The following is a 22,626-nucleotide window of genomic DNA, read 5'->3' on the forward strand; positions in this document are numbered from 1 at the left end:
ACACACACACACACACACACACACACACACACACACACACACACACACACACACACACACACACACACACACACACACACACAGGCTACAATGGAGACTTGTTACAATGATAATAGCACTATTACAACACTAGACCTACTTATTCACCTTTCAGGATACATGTGTTTTAATTGTGCTGCTTAAATAACTATGTCGTCTATGATTCAGATTCAATGAATGTTTGTTACTTGACTTACATTGACTTTGAGCTTGTATAGAGACCAATAGCATATCATGTTTATGGTATTAAAATGTAAATCTCCTTCAGTTTATGGAAACCTACAATAGACTTGATATATAGTGTATAATACTATAAGGGTAATAATAATAATAATAATAATAATAATAATAATAATAATAATAATAACAATAATAATAACAATAAGAAGAAGAATAACAATAATAATAATCACAATAATATGAATAATAACAATCATATTTTTGGAACATACTTCATCAGGGTACATAATTATTGATTTGACTTTACTTATATTTCCATTTTTTTAATGATAGCCTACTTCTAGAAAAAAACTATTACTTTTTACTCCACTACTTTTTGACAGCTTTAGTTACTAGTTACTTACATATTTGGATTATCAATACAAAACATATATCAAGTGATGAATGTAGTAGGCTATGTATTAACATATATAGGTTAGTCATTAAAGTCATTAAAATCAGCCCCATCTTTACCGGCTTTAACATTAAGTGTTGGATACATGATTAATGCATTAATAATTACAATACAATAATATGACTGTGAAATGGAACATTCTGCATAATGAGTATTTTCATGGTTGGTACTGTAAGTACCAAACTAACACTGTAGGCTACTTATAATGGAGTTTTTGATGTCAATACTTGTGTACTTTTGTACTTAGGGGACATTTGGAATACTTATTTTAATCGTAGAGTATGTGCATTGTGGTATTGATACTTTTAGTAAAGATGCATGATGAGTGATTGATAACTCGCCCTATATACTATTTCCTTCATTGGTTAAAACATTATGATGTAGGCTATATATTGGTCCACAAAATAATGGTTTCCAGATTGATGCGTGTTTGTTGTTCACTTTTCTTTCTTTTTTTTATTTGAACTCTTTTTTTTGTCACATGAACAACAGTATTATATATAGCATCACATGAACAACAGTATTATACATAGCATCACATGAACAACAGTATTATACATATATATAGCATCACATGAACAACAGTGACACTACATTAGTTATAAAAACATATTTTGAAACCAAAACAAATGAGTTGCAACCCAAACTGTAACATATATGACAACAACAAAGCTAGACAAAAAAAGAAAGAGAGATGACTCAAAATAATCAACCAAATTATCACACAAATAAAAAATAAAGAAAAATAAAGAAAAAACTATAAAAACCAAGAAGAGTACTTTCAATAATTTAAAATAGTCTTATGCTCTTATTCCTTCACATTGGTGAAAAAAATATGATGTGATGGTCCAAAAAATAACGGTTTCCATTTTGACCCTGTTTATTGTTCACTTTATAAAGTAAAAAAAAACAACAACAAAAGAAAACAATACAAACCAAGAGTATTTTTCTGAGGAAGGTAGGCCTAGGCCTACTCTTGTTTTTTTCCCCTTTGTTTCTCTCTTGAGTTCTTTCCTCCATCATCGCTGGTGGAGAATCAGTTACCAAACCATGGAGCTCTAGATCTACTTTGTGGAGCGGACGTGCACCACTAGCTGCCGTGGAACAGTCTCCACTCTGCGTGGATGTGTGTGTGCGTGTATGTGTGTGGCTTATGTGTGTGTGTGTGTGTGTGTGTGTGTATCTATGTGTGTGTTAGAGGAACACACATCGAAGCCACACCATAGAAAAGAAACCCAGGATTTAAAACCCCCACCAACACATTTAAACCTCCCCACCATCCATCCACAGCACCATCTGACCCCCAGATCCAGAACCCTGACCCGGGTACGGTACGGTAGGTACCGGATCGGTCTCGGACCCGGACCCGGATCATCGGATCGGACCAGCGGCCCCCCTCAGCCTCCTCCACCATGCCCCAGCAGCCTCCCTATCCCGGCCGGGACGCGGAGTTCCGTCCCCCGCCGGAGTGCCCGGTGTTCGAGCCCAGCTGGGATGAATTCTGCGACCCGTTCTCCTTCATCCAGAAGATCCGACCCATCGCGGAGAAGACCGGCATCTGTAAGGTCCGACCCCCTCCGGTTAGTACTGGGTTCTACACTTTAAAACCAGCTTTTAGGGACTAGATCTATCGGTTCTATAGTCCCGATCCGGATCCACGGATCGACCGTTTAGGATCCACTATAGAGAGAGGATCCACTGTGTGTGTGTGTGTGTGTGTGTGTGTGTGTGTGTGTGAGAGGGGGTTTAAAGGGATCTAGTCAACATGGCGGATGGATGCTTCCATTCTTTGTGCCACTATGAGCAGCTCTCTACCTGGCTGTGTTTCATAATAAAGCTCTTTATGTCGTTTCTGTTTGTTTTATTATTACAGCGTTTCATACTTTAGCCTCATGTTGTTCACAGGCTGAGTGTCAACACGTTGTTGTTTTATTGTTGTTTGTTTGTCAACAAAACGTAAACAAAACAACGAGCCCGTCCTGTCTGTCAGTCCATTGAAGGCTGGGGGAGCTTAGCCTAGCCGCGATGCTAACGTTAGCTTAGCATCCTGCTAGCAGCTCAGGGCAGTCCATTGAAGGCTGGAGGAGCTATAGTCTAAGCACGATGCTAACTTAGCACGACGCTAACGTTAGCTTAGCACCGTGTCCATTGACGACGCCTGGAGGAGCTAGCCTAGCACGATGCTAACGTTAGCTTAGCATCATGCCAGCTCGGGGGCTGTACATTGAAGGCTGGGGGAGCTAGCCTAGCCTAGCACGATGCTAACGTTAGCCTAGCATCCTGTCCATTGAAGGTTGGAGGAGCTAGCCTAGCACGATGCTAACGTTAGCCTAGCATCATGCCTGCTCAGGACAGTCCATTGAAGGCTGGAGGAGGAGCTCGCCTAGCATGAGGCTAACATTAGCTTAGCAGCAAAGCTCGAGCTGAAACCTGTCACGTTGTACTCCCGGCCTCGAGGTGTCGCTGTCGCTTGCCCGAAAAAGAGCAGACCTACAAGCTATCGACGCGTTGCTCCGCGGTGATGTGTGTGCGTTGATAGTTTGTAGATCTGCTCTTTTTTTTATAACATGGCAAGCTGCGACACCGTGGTACTGTGGAGTAAATGTCTGTTATGAGGCTGTTTATCTTAGAGTTTCTATGCGGAAGGACGTCGAATAAATACAATATAAGAATAAATACAATATAAGATTGTAGTTTGATGTTTGATGGCTGGACATTATTATTGTTTTTATTTGTGACAATAGTTTGGCTGTTGTTCACTCATAAAAACAATGCTTTATTTATCATTGATCTGGCTAGTGATGATCAGTCAAACTCCTGTGTGTGTGTGTGTGTGTGTGTGTGTGCGCGCGTGCATGAGCCACCATCCCCATCCCAAGTATTCATTTATTTCTTTATTGTTTTTCTCCTCTAATATCATAATTGTAATGCTACATTTTAGTTTTAAAGAGGTTTTATAAAATGCCCTATTTTCTTCATGGTGGGGAGACAACTTACAACCCCTGTTATTGTTACTATTATTATTATGTAATAACAGTCGTGGACTTTTAAAGTTTGTAGCCCCATATATCCCCATATATATATATATATATATATATATATATATATATATATATATATATATATACACACACACACACACACACACACACACACACACACACACACACACACACACACACACACACACACACACACACACTATATAACCTGTCATTAGTTACAATGTCCTGGCAGTTCTAATACAATTGGGGTGTGTGTGTGTGTGTGTGTGTGTGTGTGTGTGTGTGTGTGTGTGTGTGTGTGTGTGTGTGTGTGTGTGTGTGTGTGTGTGTGTGTGTGTGTGTGTGTGTGTGTGTGTGTGTGTGTGTGAGCCAGTGTTCTGGGTGTTGTCCTCCATGTTGTCTTTGTGGTTTGCAGGGCTGTTGACTGAGGCTCCATCTGGCCATTTTGTGTGTCAGTCAGTGGGGGATGTTGGCTGGTAGAGCACTTGTTCTCAGGTCCTCTTTGGACCCCTGGATTGATTTGTATTATTAGGCCATGGATGGATGGATGGACCCCCCCCCCCCCCCCATTTCATATCATCTTTTATAATCCCTGGGACCCTAGACTAAACTACACAGTAAAACTACACAGTTAGACAGATGCCAGGTTTGTTTGTTGACCTGGCATCCATAGTGTGTATAGTTTTAATGTACAGATTATAGCTTTAGTTTATATTATACTGTTTAGACTGATGATAGGTTAATGGTTTACCTATGATCCTAGATTACTAGATTACTATTGCTGATGTATTACCTTGCTTATTGTAAAATAAATCGCTCTGGATTAAGAGAGTGTTTATTTAACTCTGAGAGTTTGACAAATGGAACCAAATGGGGTCCATTTAGTTCCATTTGTCACACTCTCAGAGTTAAATAAACACTTACGGGTCCATTTGGTTCCATTTGTCACACTCTCAGAGTTACAGACCTGTAAGTTAAAACAATAATTTGATAATTTGCACCTTTTTCTTAATATGTGATGGGGTATTGTTTGCCATCATTTAAAAACAAATCAAATAAACCCGATGTGCATCCTTGCACTCATACACACGCTGTGCTCATCGACCCAGTTTCTGTTTTCCTCCACTTCTTTCGTTGTTCAGGTTGTTCTGTACATGAGTCATGATCAGAGTTATATGCAGGTGCATGCCTCGTTCGAAACTGTATTAACAGCGTTATTCTGAAAGGAAAAAAAGACAAATAGTCTGCCCTGTTTAACTCATTCACTGCCAGGCTTATTTCAAGCTTGTTGATCCATATGCCACAGGCATTATGGATGAAACGGAGATTTTTTTTTCTCCGTTTACATTTTAACATTGAAGTGGATGGAGCATTAACTTTTTGAAAATCGTTTTCTCCTAGTTCCTTTGAGATAAAATATAAAATTAAATAACCCAAAAAAAAAAGAAAAAGTTTTATTTTGAAAAAAATAAAATACATTTAGGTGACGTCAAAAGACGTCATTGGCACTAATGGCACACTGAAAACGGCCGTCAAAAGACGTCATTGGCACTAATGGCACACTGAAAACGGCCGTCAAAAGACGTCATTGGCACTATTGGTTGAATAATAATGAATTTAGAGCAGGAGCGTTTCCTCTGGTTGGCTCCGTGGCTAGCGGGTACCAGTGGCGTACCCACTGTAGAGGCAGGGCAGTAAGATCTCGCCTCCCCTAGAAAACCCAAATAACCCGAAAAAAAAAGAAAAAAAAAATCTGGCCTGCCCTAAGTGTAATTCCTGGGGACGCTACTAGCGGGTCCTTCATGGCTCCAGTCCAAACAAACAAAAGTATAGCCTGTTAACCTATTCAATCCCGGGATGCATCTCATGTCGTTTTAGATTTTTCTGGCTATTCAGAAATGGCAGATATACAAGCTCATCATGTTATGATAAATGATAAACTCTATTCGTAGTGAACCTTTCATAGATAGAATGCATCTCAATGTGGAAGAGGGTCCATTTGGGACCATTTTGGAGTCCCTGGACCGCACTTTGAGAACCACTGATATAGACCATCCATCATCAATCAACTTGAAATACATCATCAATACTATCATTTGACCGTGTAAAGCCCTATGTGACGCTGTGTGAGCTTGTAGATCTGTGTGAGCTTGTAGATCTGTGTGAGCTTGTAGATCTGTGTGAGCTTGTAGATCGGCAATTCTTGAAGCTTTTCTTCTATAGTGACTTGCCCAAAATAGGGACAGACCCATTGATTGATCGATTGCTTGATTGATTGAATGCTTTATTAGCAGTTTTAAACAGTACAGCAGTACAGTAAAAACTGTGGTGGGGTGGGGGGGGGGGGGGGGCATAAAGGTATAAGGTAATAAAGACGAGACACAGAAAACACATCAAAGAAGCAGTTTGTAGAACAATGATCACCAAGAAGACAATATGAATGTTATGATGATTATTCTAACGGAGAAAGAGCCATGAATAAAACAGCAGCTGTGTGTGTGTGTGTGTGTGTGTGTGTGTGTGTGTGGTGTGTGCATGTGTGTGTGGTGTGTGCATGTGTGTGTGGTGTGTGCATGTGTGTGTGGTGTGTGCATGTGTGTGTGTGGTGTGTGCATGTGTGTGTGTGGTGTGTGCATGTGTGTGTGGTGTGTGTGTGTGTGTGTGTGTGTGTGCATGTGTGCATGTGTGCATGTGTGCATGTGTGCATGTGTGCATGTATGTGCGTGTGTGTGTGTGTGTGTGTGTGTGCGTGTGTGTGTGTGTGTGTGACTATGCTTGTGAGGTATAGTATAATGTGAGAAATAGACATTGTGAGGAACTATTTTCCTGGTCCTCGCAATCTTTTCACAATTAGGAAAAAGATTCAGATTAGAGTTAGACGTTTAGAGGTCAGGTTTAGGGGTTAGAGTTTACCCTATTTAGCAATTAGTCGTGCGGCCATGTCGCAAACCGGAAAATAGCTGATCTACAAGCTTGTAGATCAGCTATTTTTCGGTTTTAGGGTTACGGTTAAAAATGTCCCAAAAATGCATTTATAAAACATTGATGTCCTCACTAGTATAGTAATACAAACGTGTGTGTGTGTGTGTCTGAGATAGGGTTGGACTACAAACAGGGCTCATAAGGTGAAGGATTGGGGTCATGGGGTCATTTGAATCCTGTTTCAAATGACCCAATTTGACCCCAAACTGCCCCAAAAACTGTTTGGGGACGCGTGAGGTTTCCACCCGACAGAGAGGATATCAGAGGGGGCCAAGTGTAGAGCCCTGGGGGACACCTATAGGGTTTAAGTGTCTAACGGTGTTTTCTCTGTGTGTCTCAGGGCTGGCAGCCTCCGTTTGCCTGTGACGTTGATAAGCTTCACTTTGTCCCACGGATCCAGAGGCTCAATGAGTTGGAGGTGAGTTCACTTCAGCTTTTTGTCTAAACATGGCGGCTGTGAGCGCTATAAAACTAATGTCAACGTCATTATTACCTTTTTAAATGATAGTTGTTACGGAGGCTATTGTTAGCTTACAGTAATATTGAATTACAAATAAGACGCTGTTTGTTTTGGGGATGAAACTAACAAGCCTTCCTTTTCACAGAATGTAGGCTAGAATGAACAAATGGTGTGTACTAAGTTATCATTTGTTGGACACTGACCACACACACACACACACACACACACACACACACACACACACACACACACACACACACACACACACACACACACACACACACACACACACACACACACACACACTTTTGCTAGAATTTAGACTTTTACTTTTACATAAATGTATTTCCTTCAAGTCACTGAGTCAGGTTTCTATTCCAAGGTTATTACAGTTTACTAAAAGAAACAAATATAAACTAACAGTGATAGAAAAAACCTGCTGCTCACCTCTTTGAATCTCGTCCCTGACCAATACGCCATATCACACAAAAAGACCACATCTAACACTAAAACTAATACAAACTAAACAACTACTTCTTTTATTTTTTTTAGCAAACCTACTTTAACCCATTAAAACCGGGAAAGCATCTGTGATTTTCTTTTTAGTTTTTGCTTTGGCTATTCAAAGAATAGCAGATCTACAAGCTCACAGCTTGTAAGCGCTTGAAAGTGTGAGAACTATTGATTTAGAAGGCATTTTGTAGAATGGGCCTCGGGTCTTAATGGGTTAAAACATGTGTTCTCTTTTTTTTCTGTCATTGGTGCAATTTGTCCTTCTAATCCAGCGGTGATGCAACTGTGATGATGTAGACTGTAGAGGGCCACTATATTTACACACTCACTCCAGAGGGCCACAGTGCATATAGAATAGTGCAAAGAATAAAAATGTTTGGTTTAAAAAATATATGTATTCAAAGATTTGCACACATTTTCATGTTTTTTTTCTAGCAGATCTACGAGCTTGTATATCTGCTATTTTGGAATAGCCAAATAAATCTAAAAATGACAGATGCGTGGATCAAATAAGCTTCGTTCATAGGGAGAGGTTGGGTGAGAGAGAGAAAAGAGAAAGGCACAGCTGTCTCTAATCTGATTTAATAAGTGGCCGTTTGAAAAAGGAAACGGGCAATGTTGACATTTGAAGATATGTCGTTGTGGACATCAGATTTTCAACTCCTCCTGTTAACCCCCGCGTCCCTGTGATAATGAACGATTTAGAGAGAGAGAGAAAAAAAAAAGAAATGAGAAAAACGTTTGCTTATCCTCTGTTCTTTCCATGGATTAAAGTTACAATCTCACGTGCTTACAGTCGCCTCTTGCGCGGGTATATATAACGTATATATAACGTACTAGACCGTTAAAAATAAACAAAAGAAAACGGTCGCTTATCAGACAATACCAGAACTTTTACTGCTGCCAAGGAGGGCACGTGAAAACGGTCTCTCGCATAATGAATGATTACATTATGCAGTAGAAATGACATATTTGCGTATATGCACCGAACAGGTTCTGAGCTTGTTGTCATAGCGAGGAATGAGTCGAATGCAAAAGGCAGCACCTTGAATTTCACCTGTAGCAAGGGAGGGGTTCTGCTGTAATTGTAACACTCAGTGGGGGAAAAAGTACTCAAATGTTTTACTTAAGTAAAAGTATCGATACTGCAATTTAGAAGTACTCTGTTACAAGTAAAAGTCCGGAATTCAAAATTTACTTGAGTAAAAGTATAAAAGTATTGGTATCAAAATGTACTTAAAGTACCAAGAGTAAAGTACTAAAATGTTTGAAAATAGCAGATCTGAAGATAGCAGAAGCTCACAACGCGTCGCGATGCGACGCGTTGTGAGCTTGTAGATCAGCTATTTTCAAATGGCCTAGGTATAAAATAGGACTTAAGTGGTTAATGTATGTTTTATAATGTAATAATTTATATCTGCAAAGCAACTAGTAACTAAAGTTTTCAAATAATTGTAGTGGAGTAAAAGTGCAATATTTGCCTCTGAGATGTAGTGGAGTAGAAGTAAAAGTATAGACGATTGGAAATACTCCAGTAAAGTATAAGTACCCCAAAATTGTACTTAAGTACCGTACTTAGTACATGTACTTAGTTACTTTACACCACAGGTAACCCTTTATATCCTGCTCTGTGCCTTGGACTCAAGCTGTAGCGGGTTGCTGGAAAAAAATGCGGAAATTAAAACATTAAAATAAAAAGAAATTATCGAAAAATGCTGTCATATGTCATTTACTGGAATGTATGTCTTGTGTTGTTGTCGTTTCTCAGGCCCAGACCAGAGTCAAACTCAACTTCCTGGACCAGATCGCCAAGTTCTGGGATCTGCAAGGTTGCGCGCTGAAGATCCCCTTCGTGGAGAGGAAGATTTTGGATCTGTATAAGCTAAATAAGGTCAGTATTTAATGCTCCACACCAACATGTTTTACTTGTCGCACATCCCAAGTGTTTCCCTTGTAGCTCATGTCTCCCTGGGACCCAAACTAGTGAAAATAGCCGATCTACAAGCTCACAACGCGATGCGATAAGCTTGAGTTCGGCTATTTTCTTTACTTCTTAAACGTTTTTAGGATATTTTTATGTATGGAATCTTTTGAATTTGTTTTGACTTATTTTATTTAAAAAAAAAAAGATTTTTTTCCTGAAATGTTTTGAAAATCTTTAGAAATTATAATTTCAAAAGAGTTTAATTATGAAACCACATTTTGATTGTCCAAATACAGTACATAACAACCTTTTTATATATATATATTTTTACTTTGACATCAGGACATTGTAATGATCATTAGACTCCCCAGTCAGAGTTTAGTTTGAATGTAGAATTATGTGCAGGATGTCATTTACATACAGATGTGATGGGACTTAATTTATTTAACATAATGATCTCACTGAATCTCTCACACTGATGCCAGTGTGCCAGTGATCACCCTCCCCCTATGCCAATGTTGGCACCCGTGCCTAAGGTTGCCTACCTATAAAGAAAACATCACATGGATGCACCTGGGACGTATCATCAGTGTTGTAGCCTGGGGTCAACAGGTGTTTCGGGTCTCGCAACAACATACACCCTCACCCAGGTGACGCAGCCGGGGTTGATCAAGCCCCGACTAACGTCCCAGTAGCTACCCACGGTCAGTCCTCTTAGGGAAAGACGGCCACTCAGTCCGCTTCTCCGGAACTACTCTGCCGGGACTCGGGGAGGCTCTGGCACGTGGAGGGACTAGGCTCTGTGGGTGGCCTCCTGGCCGGGCTCCTCCTTCATCTCACCAGGTCCAGGACCTGAGCGCTGCACCAGATCCGCTGCACCACCCCGATCCAAAAATGTCTTTCTGGCGTGATGGTTCCTTGGGCCGTGGTGGTACTGCAGGCTCCACTTGCGGCTTGCTTGAATGGCCCTCCTAAAGGCCTCACGTGGGTTTGTTGGGCTTCTTCCTCATGGAAGACACAGGCTGGGGCGCTAACCCATACTGCTCCTACATGCAGTCTACACCCGTCACCCGTCTCTGCTGTAGTTTGTATAGTTTCAATGTACAGATGATCATTTTTTTGATATCTTGGTTTACCTATGATCAATATGTAGATAAATTGTTCTCTTGTTTGATCTCCCCCCCCTCTGCTTCCTCCCCCTCTTCTTTCTATGGAAATAACGTTGCGATGGGAATGATGTACGAAAGCGAATTTCACCCACTTTTTTACCTTTAAACCTGTGATGTGACAATGAACCTGATTCTGATCAAGTGGTTCATGTAGAATAATTATCCTAATTATCCCCCCCTTATCCCCCCCCCCCCCGTAGTAATTCTGAGGACCCCCTGTTTAAGACCCCTGCCCTAAAGTGTACATTGTTTTGGTCTACAGCTGGTGGCAGAGGAGGGCGGGTTCGACCTGGTCTGCCACGAGAGGCGATGGACCAGGATCGCCATCACCATGGGCTTCGCTCCGGGCAAGGCCATCGGCTCCCACCTGCGCGCTCACTACCAGAAGATCCTCTACCCCTACAACCTGTTCCAGAGTGGGACCACCCTCCTGGTGAGTTAGAGTTATAGATCCTCTACCCCTACAACCTGTTCCAGAGTGGGACCTCCCTCCTGGTGAGTTAGAGTTATAGATCCTCTACCCCTACAACCTGTTCCAGAGTGGGACCACCCTCCTGGTGAGTTAGAGTTATAGATCCTCTACCCCTACAACCTGTTCCAGAGTGGGACCACCCTACTGGTGAGTTAGAGTTATAGATCCTCTACCCCTACAACCTGTTCCAGAGTGGGACCACCCTACTGGTGAGTTAGAGTTATAGATCCTCTACCCCTACAACCTGTTCCAGAGTGGGACCACCCTCCTGGTGAGTTAGAGTTATAGATCCTCTACCCCTACAACCTGTTCCAGAGTGGGACCTCCCTCCTGGTGAGTTAGAGTTATAGATCCTCTACCCCTACAACCTGTTCCAGAGTGGGACCTCCCTCCTGGTGAGTCAGGCCCAAGTCTCTAGAGAAAACGGCAAAATAAAATATCAGATGTGCGTTCCGTTTAGACAGCAAGGCGTTTTCGGGGGTTGAAAACCAGTGGTTGAAAAAGTACTCAAATGTTTTACTTAAGTAAAAGTATCAATACTGCAATGTAGAAGTACTCTGTTACAAGTAAAAGTCCGGAATTGGACCCCCCCTCCCCCCATCTGAAAATTGTTTGTGCCAGGGACCCCCAGATGATAAGATTTGTGTTAAAAAAAAAAAAAAATTATTCAACATTTTTCAAACACTTTCAAGATTTTTCAAAAATGTAAAACAATGGTCCACGGTGGCGCAGTCGTTAGCGCTGTCGCCTCACAGCTAGAAGGTCCTGGGTTCGATTCCCGCCGGGGACGCTGTGGGCGCTGGGGGCGTGTCCTCTCCTCCGCGTCATCAGTGCCCATACCCTAGGTGGGGTTGGCGAAAGGGCCTTTCTGTGTGGAGTTTGCATGTTCTCCCCGTGTCTCCTAGGGTAGGTACCCTCACAAAAACATGCAGTAATCCTGGTCTCTATACTGCCTCCCCATGGTCAGCCGGGGCGCCTGATGGAGAGGAAAGGAACTGGTTGGAATAACGTGTTCCTTCCACACGCTACGTCCTACCAGGGAAACTCCCAGAGAAGTTCTTCACTCACACAAAGTGTACATTGCCCGTCTCACGATGGGCGGCTGACGACAATCGACGTTTTTGTGTCTTCATTGGGTTGGAGATTCATTTATAACAGTGGTTGTGTAGACACACACACAGTGGTTCTGTAGACACACACACACATGGTTGTGTAGACTGTAGACACACACACACATATTGTTTTTTCAAAGAAGGAGGAAAAAACAGGCTTTTTAAAAATAGCATGTACATGTGGACCAGGCCTCACTGTCTCTATAAATATCCATGGCAGAGTGATCCAGTGTGCAGGCAGGCACCAGTGGTGTAAAGTAACTAAGTACATCTACTCAAGTGCTGTTCCTTAAGCACAATTTTGAGGTACTTAAACTATACTGGAGTATTTCCAATTGTCTATACTTTGTCTATTGTCTATACGGCGGCGAATATTGTACTTTTACTCCACTACAATTATTTCAAAACTTTAGTTACTTTGCAGATATACATTATTACATTATAAAACATACATTAACCACTTAAGCTTTATTTTATACCTAGGCTATTTGAAAATAGCAGATCTAACAGGCTCACAACGTGTCGCATCGCGATGCGTTGTGAGCCTGTAGATCTGCTATTTTCAAACATTTTAGTACTTTTACTTTTGCTACTTTTAAGTGCAATTTGATACCGGTACCTTTTGTACGTTTACTCAAGTAAGTTTTGAATTCCGGACTTTTACTTGTAACGGAGTGTTTCTACATTGCAGTATTGATACTTTTACTTAAGTAAAACATTTGAGTACTTTTTCCACCACTGGCAGGCACTATGTTTCTGTGTTTCACTCCCTCTGTCCAGCCAGACCAGGGATGATGCAACTTTGATGATGTAGAGGGACACCTCTCACCTCTTATCTCCGTATTTTAACTTTCTTCGTAAATTAATGTCATACTTCGCCATTCTATGTCACACAAAGGTCAAAAATAGCAGATCTACAAGCTGTTTTGAGCTTGTAGATCGGCTATTTTTTAATTAGAATCCTGATAATTTATTTTGCTATTTTTGAATTGGAATCTTGAAAAGTAACATTTTTATTTAATTTTAAATGCATTTAGTTATACTTATTTTAACTTTATGAACTGAAATACAAATACATTGGACATAAAAAAGACGATAACATTGTAATACTAGTCATTAAGCTAATATAGACTGAAGTAATTAAAGCGGGTCATGTTTAGAATCATAACAGCTGAAATCAATAATATATCACTATTCTGATATTAACCTGCGGGCCGCATTAAGTGAAGGTGGGGGCCGCATGTGGTCCCCGGGCCGCCAGTTGTCCATGTATGAGCCAGACCTAGGATTCCATATCATTTGGATGTGAGCATGCTTTAGTAAATGTCATGTTTCACAGACGTCGTGCAAAGAGAGCGGCCGACCCCTCGTTGGGTATTGATTGCAAAGTGTGTGACCCCCAACAGAAGGTCAAAAGGTCAATCTAAATGGTTTTGTACCAACCAGAGTTCTCTCTCATACCTCAGGCCCCAGAAACAGCTTCCAAACGGATGGGTTTGGAGGCTGATGTTGAGCATGAAGAGGTATGTTGGTGTCACTGCTAAAAAGACAATAAGGTCTATTTATTAACAAGCTGCATGTTTATTAACCACTTCCTAGTACGCCCTACGGCGTATATACGTCATTGTGCGACAAATGGCGATCTGCCAGCTCACAAGATCGGCTATCTTTCACTGTTTATGAAAATTCTGCATGCTGTCATTAATTATGAATGGTCGAGGGAATATTTTGCCCTTTTTTCAACCTCATCTCCATATTATGGGTCTTCACTAATGTTCACTATGGATGCTAAAACCTGGCAGAAAAAGACTTGCACACAACTCCACAAAAGGCTTTTAAGGAAGACTCCTTGGACAGAGACTTAAGAAAATATATTTGTGTTTTATTGTAAAGTGCTCAAAGTGATGGGTGCAGAAACTCGTCAGTGCTTCCTATGACCCAAACGTTTGCTGCTTTTTTTGCCCCTGTCAACCTGGGGCATAGTGTCTGAATATCGGAGGAAAGCTCGGTTTTCACCACAGAATTTAATGGCAATCCTTTGGGCTTAAATCCATTTAACCCAGGAACGCATCTGTGCTATTTTAGATTTGTTTGGCTGTTCAAAAATAGTAGATATACATCGAGTGCTGCACTATGAACTTGTAGATCTGCTATTTGTTTTTAAATCGTGAACATTTTTGCAAATCTTTTGAGTATTTTGAACTCAAATCATTGCTTCTCGGGGTCCCTGGAACAAAATATTTTGAGATCGGGGTCGGCGGCCAAATACATATCAATTTGGGGGTCCTTGACATGAAAAAAGTTTGAGAACCACTGATGTTATAGCAACATAGGATTTAGAAGACATTTGTAGAATCCCCCAGAAGCAAAGATTTGAGTTACAAATGTTTGCTTTAAAAATATGTATATAATCAAAGATTTGCACAAATGTTCACGCTTTAAAAAAAATAGCAGATCTACAAGCTTGTAGATCTGCTATTTTTGAATAGCCAAAGAAATCTAAAATAACACAGATGCGTTCCGGGTCTTAAAGGGTTAAGAGGGGGTAAAAGTAAGGCCCGTCCTGATCTAGTGACAGAAACACTCAGTGTTTTGTGTAGAATAGGGTTGGGGTGTGAGGTAACATTCTGTTATTGCTGCAAGAACAATGGCTTTTATGTTAAGCGTGACTGACTCTACAGGAACAGAAAGATGGTTTCTATTTGCTTGGATTCCCCATCGATGATGTCACTGGTAGGCAGGTTTCTGAACTGTCCACATGCAGCTCACCAATGACCAGACACACAGAGTGAATGGACAGAAACAGTACCATCTTATAATGAGCATTAATAGTGAGGACCACTTATATGAAGATAGGGTTACAAATTGCTCCTTTTTAAGGTCTGTCTTCCTTTTTGGTCCTGGAGACATTTTAATATTTCCATCTACAGTTACAGTACATCTAACATTTCTATGACTTCTTTATCCTCTTCTGTAGTTGAAACACAAGGTATGCATGCTCTGCTCCAAACCGCTCTAAACCGCTCCAAACCGCTCTAAACCAAATGACTTTTAGGACTGATGACTGTCCACTCTGTTATTAGATGTGATCTTTAGCACCTACTGTCCACTCTGTTATTAGATGTGATCTTTAGCACCTACTGTCCACTCTGTTATTAAATGTGATCTTTAGCACCTACTGTCCACTCTGTTATTAGATGTGATCTTTAGGACCTACTGTCCACTCTGTTATTAAATCTGATCTTTAGGACCTACTGTCCACTCTGTTATTAAATGTGATCTTTAGGACCTACTGTCCACTCTGTTATTAAATCTGATCTTTAGGACCTACTGTCCACTCTGTTATTAAATGTGATCTTTAGGACTGACTGTCCACACTAGAGATGCGCGGATCGCGGTTTTAGCCGTGATTACCGCAGTTATTCGCAGTTTGGTGTGTGAAATAATGCGGGAATTAAATTAATGAATATATCTATAGGCATATTATAGCTTTTAAAAAGAACGAAATCTCGGCGTGCGTGCGTTTTTAGTATTTTAATATTACGTCATTTTCCATCAGGCACAAATTAGCCGCCTACTGCACATTGCTTTTGCCGACAAATAGGATGATGTAATTAATGAGGTTGGATGGCGGGTGGATAATGCACGTGTACATGCGGATTTGGATGACGAAAAAGCAAATCCGCGCGTCTCTAGTCCAAACTGTTATTAAATGTGATCTTTGGGACTGACTGTCCACACTTATTCGTAAGTGTTCAGATTTGTACTCAAAGTATAAATCAGGTTTCAGGGTCAGAGGGTCCAGACTGGGACATCTTTCCATGTGGTTTTCTGCTGTTCAGACGTTTCTGCTGTTCAGACGTTTCTGCTGTTCAGACGTTTTCTGCTGTTCAGACGTTTCTGCTGTTCAGACGTTTCTGCTGTTCAGACGTTTCTGCTGTTCAGACGTGCTCCAACCAATCAGACTTCATTCAGTCTGGATTGGACGCACAGGTCTGATGTGTTCTGCCCAACCCGATCGCCAGAGGAAACGTTCTCTTTGAACGTTTTTCAAACTCCGTGCATAGACAACTGGAAAACCCGAAAATCCGTGCATAGCCGCCTCGCATCTCCCCCATTGTGACTAAACCATTTCGGAGGCGCGCAGTCTCAAGGGAATTGTCGCCACGTAAGGGGCCACCGAGCGAGCTAAAGCGAGCGAGTTGCCGTCCCGAACGTTGCGACACTCCCTTGTGCCTACTCAGCGCCGTTTGAGTTATGTACCGATAGGCACAGAATCGTAAATTTTGTTGTGGGGACTGCTCTGCTTCCGGGTTTTTCCGGGTTGCGACTGGTTACGCCCACCGTGGGACTCGCCGTACATATGCACGGAATTTCGGGGTTTCTAGGCGACTATCCACCGAATGAAGTGCACTGGATCTGTGCAATGTATACTAATTCTCTGGCGATCAGGCTGGTTCTGCCAGTGTGACTGTGTGAGGGTCTAGGCTGGTGGTGTTAACGTACCGCTGGTTGTTCTGTCCCTTACAGCAGGGTGCTGGCGTGCAGAAAGCACAGCGGCCGCCGGAGGAGGAGGAGGAGGAGGACGGTGGTCCTGAGACAAAGGAGTACAAACCTCATGACCTCCTGGTCCAGAGACACTTTGTCCCGCCGCCGTCTCCGTTGTCTCCCAGCTGTCCCAACGCCCGGCGAGGGAAGCACGTTAAATCTGAGGTGATTTAATATTACTGCTAGAATCTAAAGATGTTGATGTTTTCGCCCGGCCGGTCCGCCTCTGTACGCCAGTGTTCATTTTGACGGCAAACTTCGAGGTAGTTTTAGTCTGCGACGTCTTTTTGAATAAACTTTCATTTAGTTTCAGTCATATTTTAGTCGTCTGAAATGTAGAGCTTTTAGTCTAGTTTTAGTTGACTAAATATCGTAAGATTTTGGTCGCAAGCTTGTAGATCTGCCAATATCGCCGAATGTTCGCCCCCCCAGAATAAGGTTCATATTTATTTATATTCAGCTGATAATAAACACACTAATGGTATCATGGCAGTGTTGATTTTGACAGCAAATTTTGATTTAGTTTTAGTCTAGTTTTAGTCGACTAAATATCATAAGATTATAGTCGACTAAATCTACAGTTGATTTAGTCGACTAAAAAGTATTATAGCGGGCCTTGCGTAATGGCTGATTTCACACTTAGTTGCATGCTGAAAATAGCCGATCTACAAGCTCTCAACGCGTCGCGCTGCGACGCGTTGAGAGCTTGTAGATCGGCTATTTTCAGAGCGCAACACCTGAGCGCAACCAAACATAAAATGACTTGTCTTTTAGTTCTACTGGATCTCTTCTCCACTAGATCCCTCACTAACATTTTAGTCTAGTTTTTATTTGTTGACGAAATTGACAATATATTTAGTCTTAGTTTTAGTCATCATAGCTTAGTTTTTGTCAGTGAAAAAAGGTAGTCGACCAACATTTTTCGTCATAGTTTTAGTCGACGAAATCAACGCTATATCATGGTGTTTTTCTTCTTCTTTTCTCGTAGTCTGTGTGTGTGAAAACGGAAGGAGAAGAGTCTGCTGAGAACAGACCCAACCTGAGGAGGAGGATGGGTTCTTTTGTTGCAAAGCCTGAACCAGGTAACAGAAACCTCTGATCTCCATATTCTAGCTTTTTGTGTTTTTTTTGGTAAATAAACGTCCTACTTGATCACACTACAGCGTCACACAAAAGCATCATAAATAGCAGATCTGCAAGCGCCAAGCGATGCGTTTTGAGCTTGTAGATCTGCTACTTTATCAAACTTTATTTGTGCCACGGACCCCCATCTGAATTTTATTTTTGCCAGGGACCCCCCTGAAGAGAAGATTTGTGTAAAAAATATATATATCTAAATTATAAAACATTTTCCAATACTTTCAAGATTTTAATTTGATGTACAAACTCTCAAGGCGGTACAGAGTGACACACTGTGAGCTTGTGTATCTGCTATTTTTCCATAGCCAACGTATAAAATATGGATAAAGTGGTTAAAATGATTATGACGCTATAGTAAAACATTATTCTGAAAAGCTTTGTCCTTGTTAAAGCCTTTTTCACTTTCTGTCAAAGCCTATTTCAACTTTTCTTAAAGCCTATTTCACCTTCAGTTAAAACCTATTTCACCTTCAGTTAAAACCTATTTCACTTTCTGTTAAAACCTATTTCACCTTCAGTTAAAGCCTATTTCTCCTGCTGTGTTGTTGTTGCAGAGAAAGAGCTCCCTGTCACAGTGAAACAGGAGCCAGTGGAGAGTCAAATCATTGAGCCTGTGATGGAAGCCGTCAAAAACAAGTCTCGCTACAAGAAAAACATCCCTCCAGTAATTCCTCTGAGTCCTGTAAGTACGAACATACAAGTAAGTACACGATATTATTATTATATTTACATCCTAGTGAAATACATTACAACTATAGGAGCGACGTAAAGGCATTTAATGTACATGTTATTGAGAGTTTAGACACAGAAATAAGACAAACAAAGATTGCTTCACTTACAATATACTTCATTGACCAGGGTCTATACTTGGTCCCCTCCTTTTTTCCCTCTACACCAAATCTCTCGGCCGAAAATAGACGATCTAGAAGCTTCTAGATCGGCTATTTTCGGCTATTTGATCTGCTATAAACGTTTTTGGACTGACATGCCCTCAAAAGGGGACAGCCAGGTTTCAGATGGTTTCAGACCCTCACCCTGTGTGGTGTTCCTCCAGGTGGATCTGGTGGTGTGTCTGGTGTGCGCCAACGGCGCTGACGAGGACCGCCTGTTGCTGTGTGACGGTTGCGATGACAGCTACCACACCTTCTGTCTGCTCCCTCCGCTCCACGACGTCCCCAAAGGGGACTGGAGGTGTCCCAAGTGTCTGGCTCAGGTGAGAACCTCTCCACCATGTCCCCAAAGGGGACCGGAGGTGTCCCAAGTGTCTGGCTCAGTGTTGCCAAGTCTCGTGAGAGAACTAAGCCAGCCGACCTCCAAAAACAAGCCAAATCTTGCTAGAGAAATAAGCCACATCACACCTCAAAAACAAGCCAAAACGAGCCTAAAATATGTCCATATTTAAGTAAAAAAAGTACTTTTTCCACCACTCCCAGTTACTGCCTGCACACAGTACAACACAGTGATGCTGGCCTACAAAGACACCAAAGGTGTGGCACCACCCCCCCCATACCTTCATTTATTCCATAATTAAATAAACAAAATCAAATAAATTCCATAAATTAGAGAACTTATTTTGTCGCTTTCAGGTGGAAACTGTTACTTTTCAGGAAATCTAAAAAAAAAGAACCTGTGTTCCAATGTAGTTATTATTTAGTCACAAGCTGTTGTCAATACTTTTCATTTGTTCAATATTCATAAAAGACACAGACACATTTAACCACTTTCACTTTAACCTTTTTTCAAAAAGTGGCAAAAATAGCCAGCTCACAGTTGTCGGCTATTTTCCAGGACACTCTTGGACGACCATGTATGGCATTAATTCATGAAGAAGAAAAAACGTTAAAAGTTGAATGGTTTGTGCCCCACAGTGTCCATATTGTAACTTGGTGTTTTTGTTGTCTTTCCTCTTTGTGAGCAGGAATGCTGCAAACCTCAAGAGGCGTTTGGCTTTGAGCAGGCTTACAGGGACTACTCTCTGCGAGCGTTCGGCCAAATGGCCGACGCATTCAAGTCGGACTACTTCAACATGCCCGTCCACGTAAGTGTTCAAAGGGGTCTTCCTCACAAAGACATGTTGAGTCAGTGGTGGAAAGTAACTAAGTACATTTACTTAAGTACTGTACTTAAGTAACATTTTGAGGTATTTGTACTTTACTTGAGTGTTTCCAATTTCCAATACTTTTACTTCTACTCCACTACATCTCAGAGGCAAATATTGTACTTTTACTCCACTACAATTATTTTAAAACTTGAGTTACTAGTTAATTTGTACATTTTGATTATTATTACAAGACCTACATTACCCACTTCAGCCCTATTTACCTTTTCTCTCTGGAGGGCAGATGGTAGTCTAAATGGACGTTTTGTGTGTGTGTGTGTTATTTCTTCAGATGGTGCCCACAGAGCTGGTGGAGAAGGAGTTCTGGCGGCTGGTGGGTGCCATCGAGGAAGACGTGACGGTGGAGTATGGAGCAGACATCGCCTCCAAGGAGTTTGGGAGTGGCTTCCCCATCCGCAACGGGAGGTTCAAGGTCTCACCGGCAGATGAGGTACAACAAAAACAACAGTTTTTTCTCTGTGCGTTGCATCGGCCACTGATGTGCACATGATGGTCAATTCAATCAGTCTCTGCTACATAGTTCTTGTTGTGGTTCTCCAGTGGTGTTAGGTAACTAGGTACATTTACTCAAGTACTGTACCTAAGTACACTTTTGAGGATTTTTTTTACTTTACCTGGAGTATTTCCCATTTTCAATACTTCTACTTCTACTCCACTACATCTAGGGGCAAATATTGTACTTTTACTCCATTACAATTATTTGTAAACTTTAGTTACTTTGCAGATATAAATGATTACATTATAAAATACACGTTAACTCTTTGACTGCCAGAGTATTTTCATAAAGTACTCCCCCAGTGCCAGCGACCTTCGTGTTTTTTTTGTTTTGTTATTTTGTTATTTAATTTTCATATAGTAAGTCTAGCTGCGGTTTTGAACACATACGATGGTTCCACCAGCAGAGAGCAGCAAATAGACACTTTCATCAGCTCGCTGACTCGCTGCCCCCCCCCCCAACAGAGCCAAACAGTGAAATACGTCAAACCGGATGTGACGTGTTCTCAGATTCTCCGACTGGAAAAATGTACGATGTGATACACGACGGCGATGACTGTTCGTCACCCAGACTATAGATTATAGAAGTGGACCTCTCCGTTCGTTTTTTATACCGTGTGAAAAACCGTGTGTTTCCCTATTCTGGCCGAAAATTACCGTGGAAAAAAAATGAAAACCGGAAACGGAATCTGCGTCATAAAACCGGATGCAGATGTGGGTGAAGTAAGTGGAACCCGAAACCTAGAATGAAAAATGATCAGAATAGCGCGACCAGAGATTAAACAATGAACGCGCGTCCAACGCGTCTAACGCGTCGACGGCCAACTGGACAAACTAGCAATTGACGCGTTATCGAGTCAACCGCAGTCAAAGAGGTAACCACTTTAGCCCTATTTTATACCTAGGCTATTTGAAAATAGCTGATCTACAAGCTCACAACGCGTCGCGATGCATATATATTCGCGATGCAAATATATTCAAAGATTTGTACACATTTTCACGGTTTAAAAAACAAACAAAACGTACTTTACTCTGTGCCGATATGAGCTTGTATATCTGCTATTTTTGAATAGCCCAAAGTATAAAATAATGGTTATAGCTGAAATATCTAAAATGACACATTATGCGTTCCCGTTTTTGTGTGTGTGTGTGTGTGTGTGTGCTTGCGTGCGTGTGTGCGTGCGTGTGCGTGCTTGCGTGCGTGTGTGTGTGCGTGCGTGTGTGCGTGCGTGTGTGTGTGCGTGTGCGGCTGGCTTCACCTGGCCACGCCCACATCATGATGTCATCGTACCTGTTGTGGTCAAACGGGTACTGTGACACATGATGGGGGCGTGGCCGGCTCTTCATTACTTTCACTTTTGTAAGTAACAGAAATTCACAGGAAGATGAATAATTACACAAGAGAACTCCATCCTCTCTTTTCTACCTGCTCTAAATGTGTCAATAAACTGAAGTTGTTAGAGTCCAGTCCAACATTATTAGTTTAATCTTTAAAAAATATCCAAAAGCTTGTAGGTCGTCTATTTTCGCAGAATGTTCCCCCCCACAATAGGGACGCTAGGGTTCACGTGGGTTAAACTGAATTAATAATAATAAATAATAAACTTCATTTATATAGCACCTTTCATGACATGAATGCAGCTCAAAGTGCTTTACAGAGCAAAACAACAATAATACAAAAATAAATAAAGCAGACGTGCTTTACAGAAAAGTAGTAATACAACTCCCAGGAGGGTCCCCAAATTATCTTTGGGGGACCCCAGATGATCAGCTTAATGTGTAACATTAACACTCAACAGTAAACAAACCAGCATACAGTATAAGGGAACACCTATAGTCAGGGAATATTAGCAGAACATTTTCCAATCTTGGAATAAATTCCTTACCAAAAAAAATCTTCACCAATGTGTTTGTAAAGGTGTCTAGTAACACATCTCACAAAGACTGAAATTCAGTTTCCCTAGGAGAATTTTTGACAGCTGCTGAAAGTTGGGGTACCCACCATTTCCCTGCA

At 41.4% G+C, this 22,626-nt stretch overlaps 1 protein-coding gene across 3 annotated transcripts in view; it reads left to right on the top strand.

Annotated features, from left to right (window-relative positions):
• Window positions 1-1,769: 1,769 nt before the first annotated feature.
• Window positions 1,770-22,626, top strand: part of kdm5bb (lysine demethylase 5Bb) — a 50,134-nt gene continuing 29,277 nt past the window's right edge. The window contains exons 1-11 of one of the 3 annotated variants that reach the window (XM_080444574.1): window positions 1,770-2,253; window positions 7,001-7,078; window positions 9,402-9,524; window positions 10,989-11,159; window positions 13,777-13,833; window positions 16,841-17,023; window positions 17,847-17,940; window positions 18,553-18,680; window positions 19,053-19,211; window positions 19,917-20,036; window positions 20,389-20,547. In XM_080444574.1, coding sequence (XP_080300700.1) covers window positions 2,086-2,253; window positions 7,001-7,078; window positions 9,402-9,524; window positions 10,989-11,159; window positions 13,777-13,833; window positions 16,841-17,023; window positions 17,847-17,940; window positions 18,553-18,680; window positions 19,053-19,211; window positions 19,917-20,036; window positions 20,389-20,547 — 1,440 coding nt within the window. In that variant the 5' untranslated portion in view covers window positions 1,770-2,085. Of the gene's footprint in view, window positions 2,254-7,000; window positions 7,079-9,401; window positions 9,525-10,988; window positions 11,160-13,776; window positions 13,834-16,840; window positions 17,024-17,846; window positions 17,941-18,552; window positions 18,699-19,052; window positions 19,212-19,916; window positions 20,037-20,388; window positions 20,548-22,626 lie in introns of all 3 variants that reach the window. The other 2 variants (XM_080444573.1, XM_080444575.1) reach the window with 2 other exon arrangements.

Source organism: Gymnoscopelus braueri, assembly GCF_963280865.1.
Source record: "Gymnoscopelus braueri genome assembly, chromosome: 12".
NCBI lineage: Eukaryota > Metazoa > Chordata > Actinopteri > Myctophiformes > Myctophidae > Gymnoscopelus > Gymnoscopelus braueri.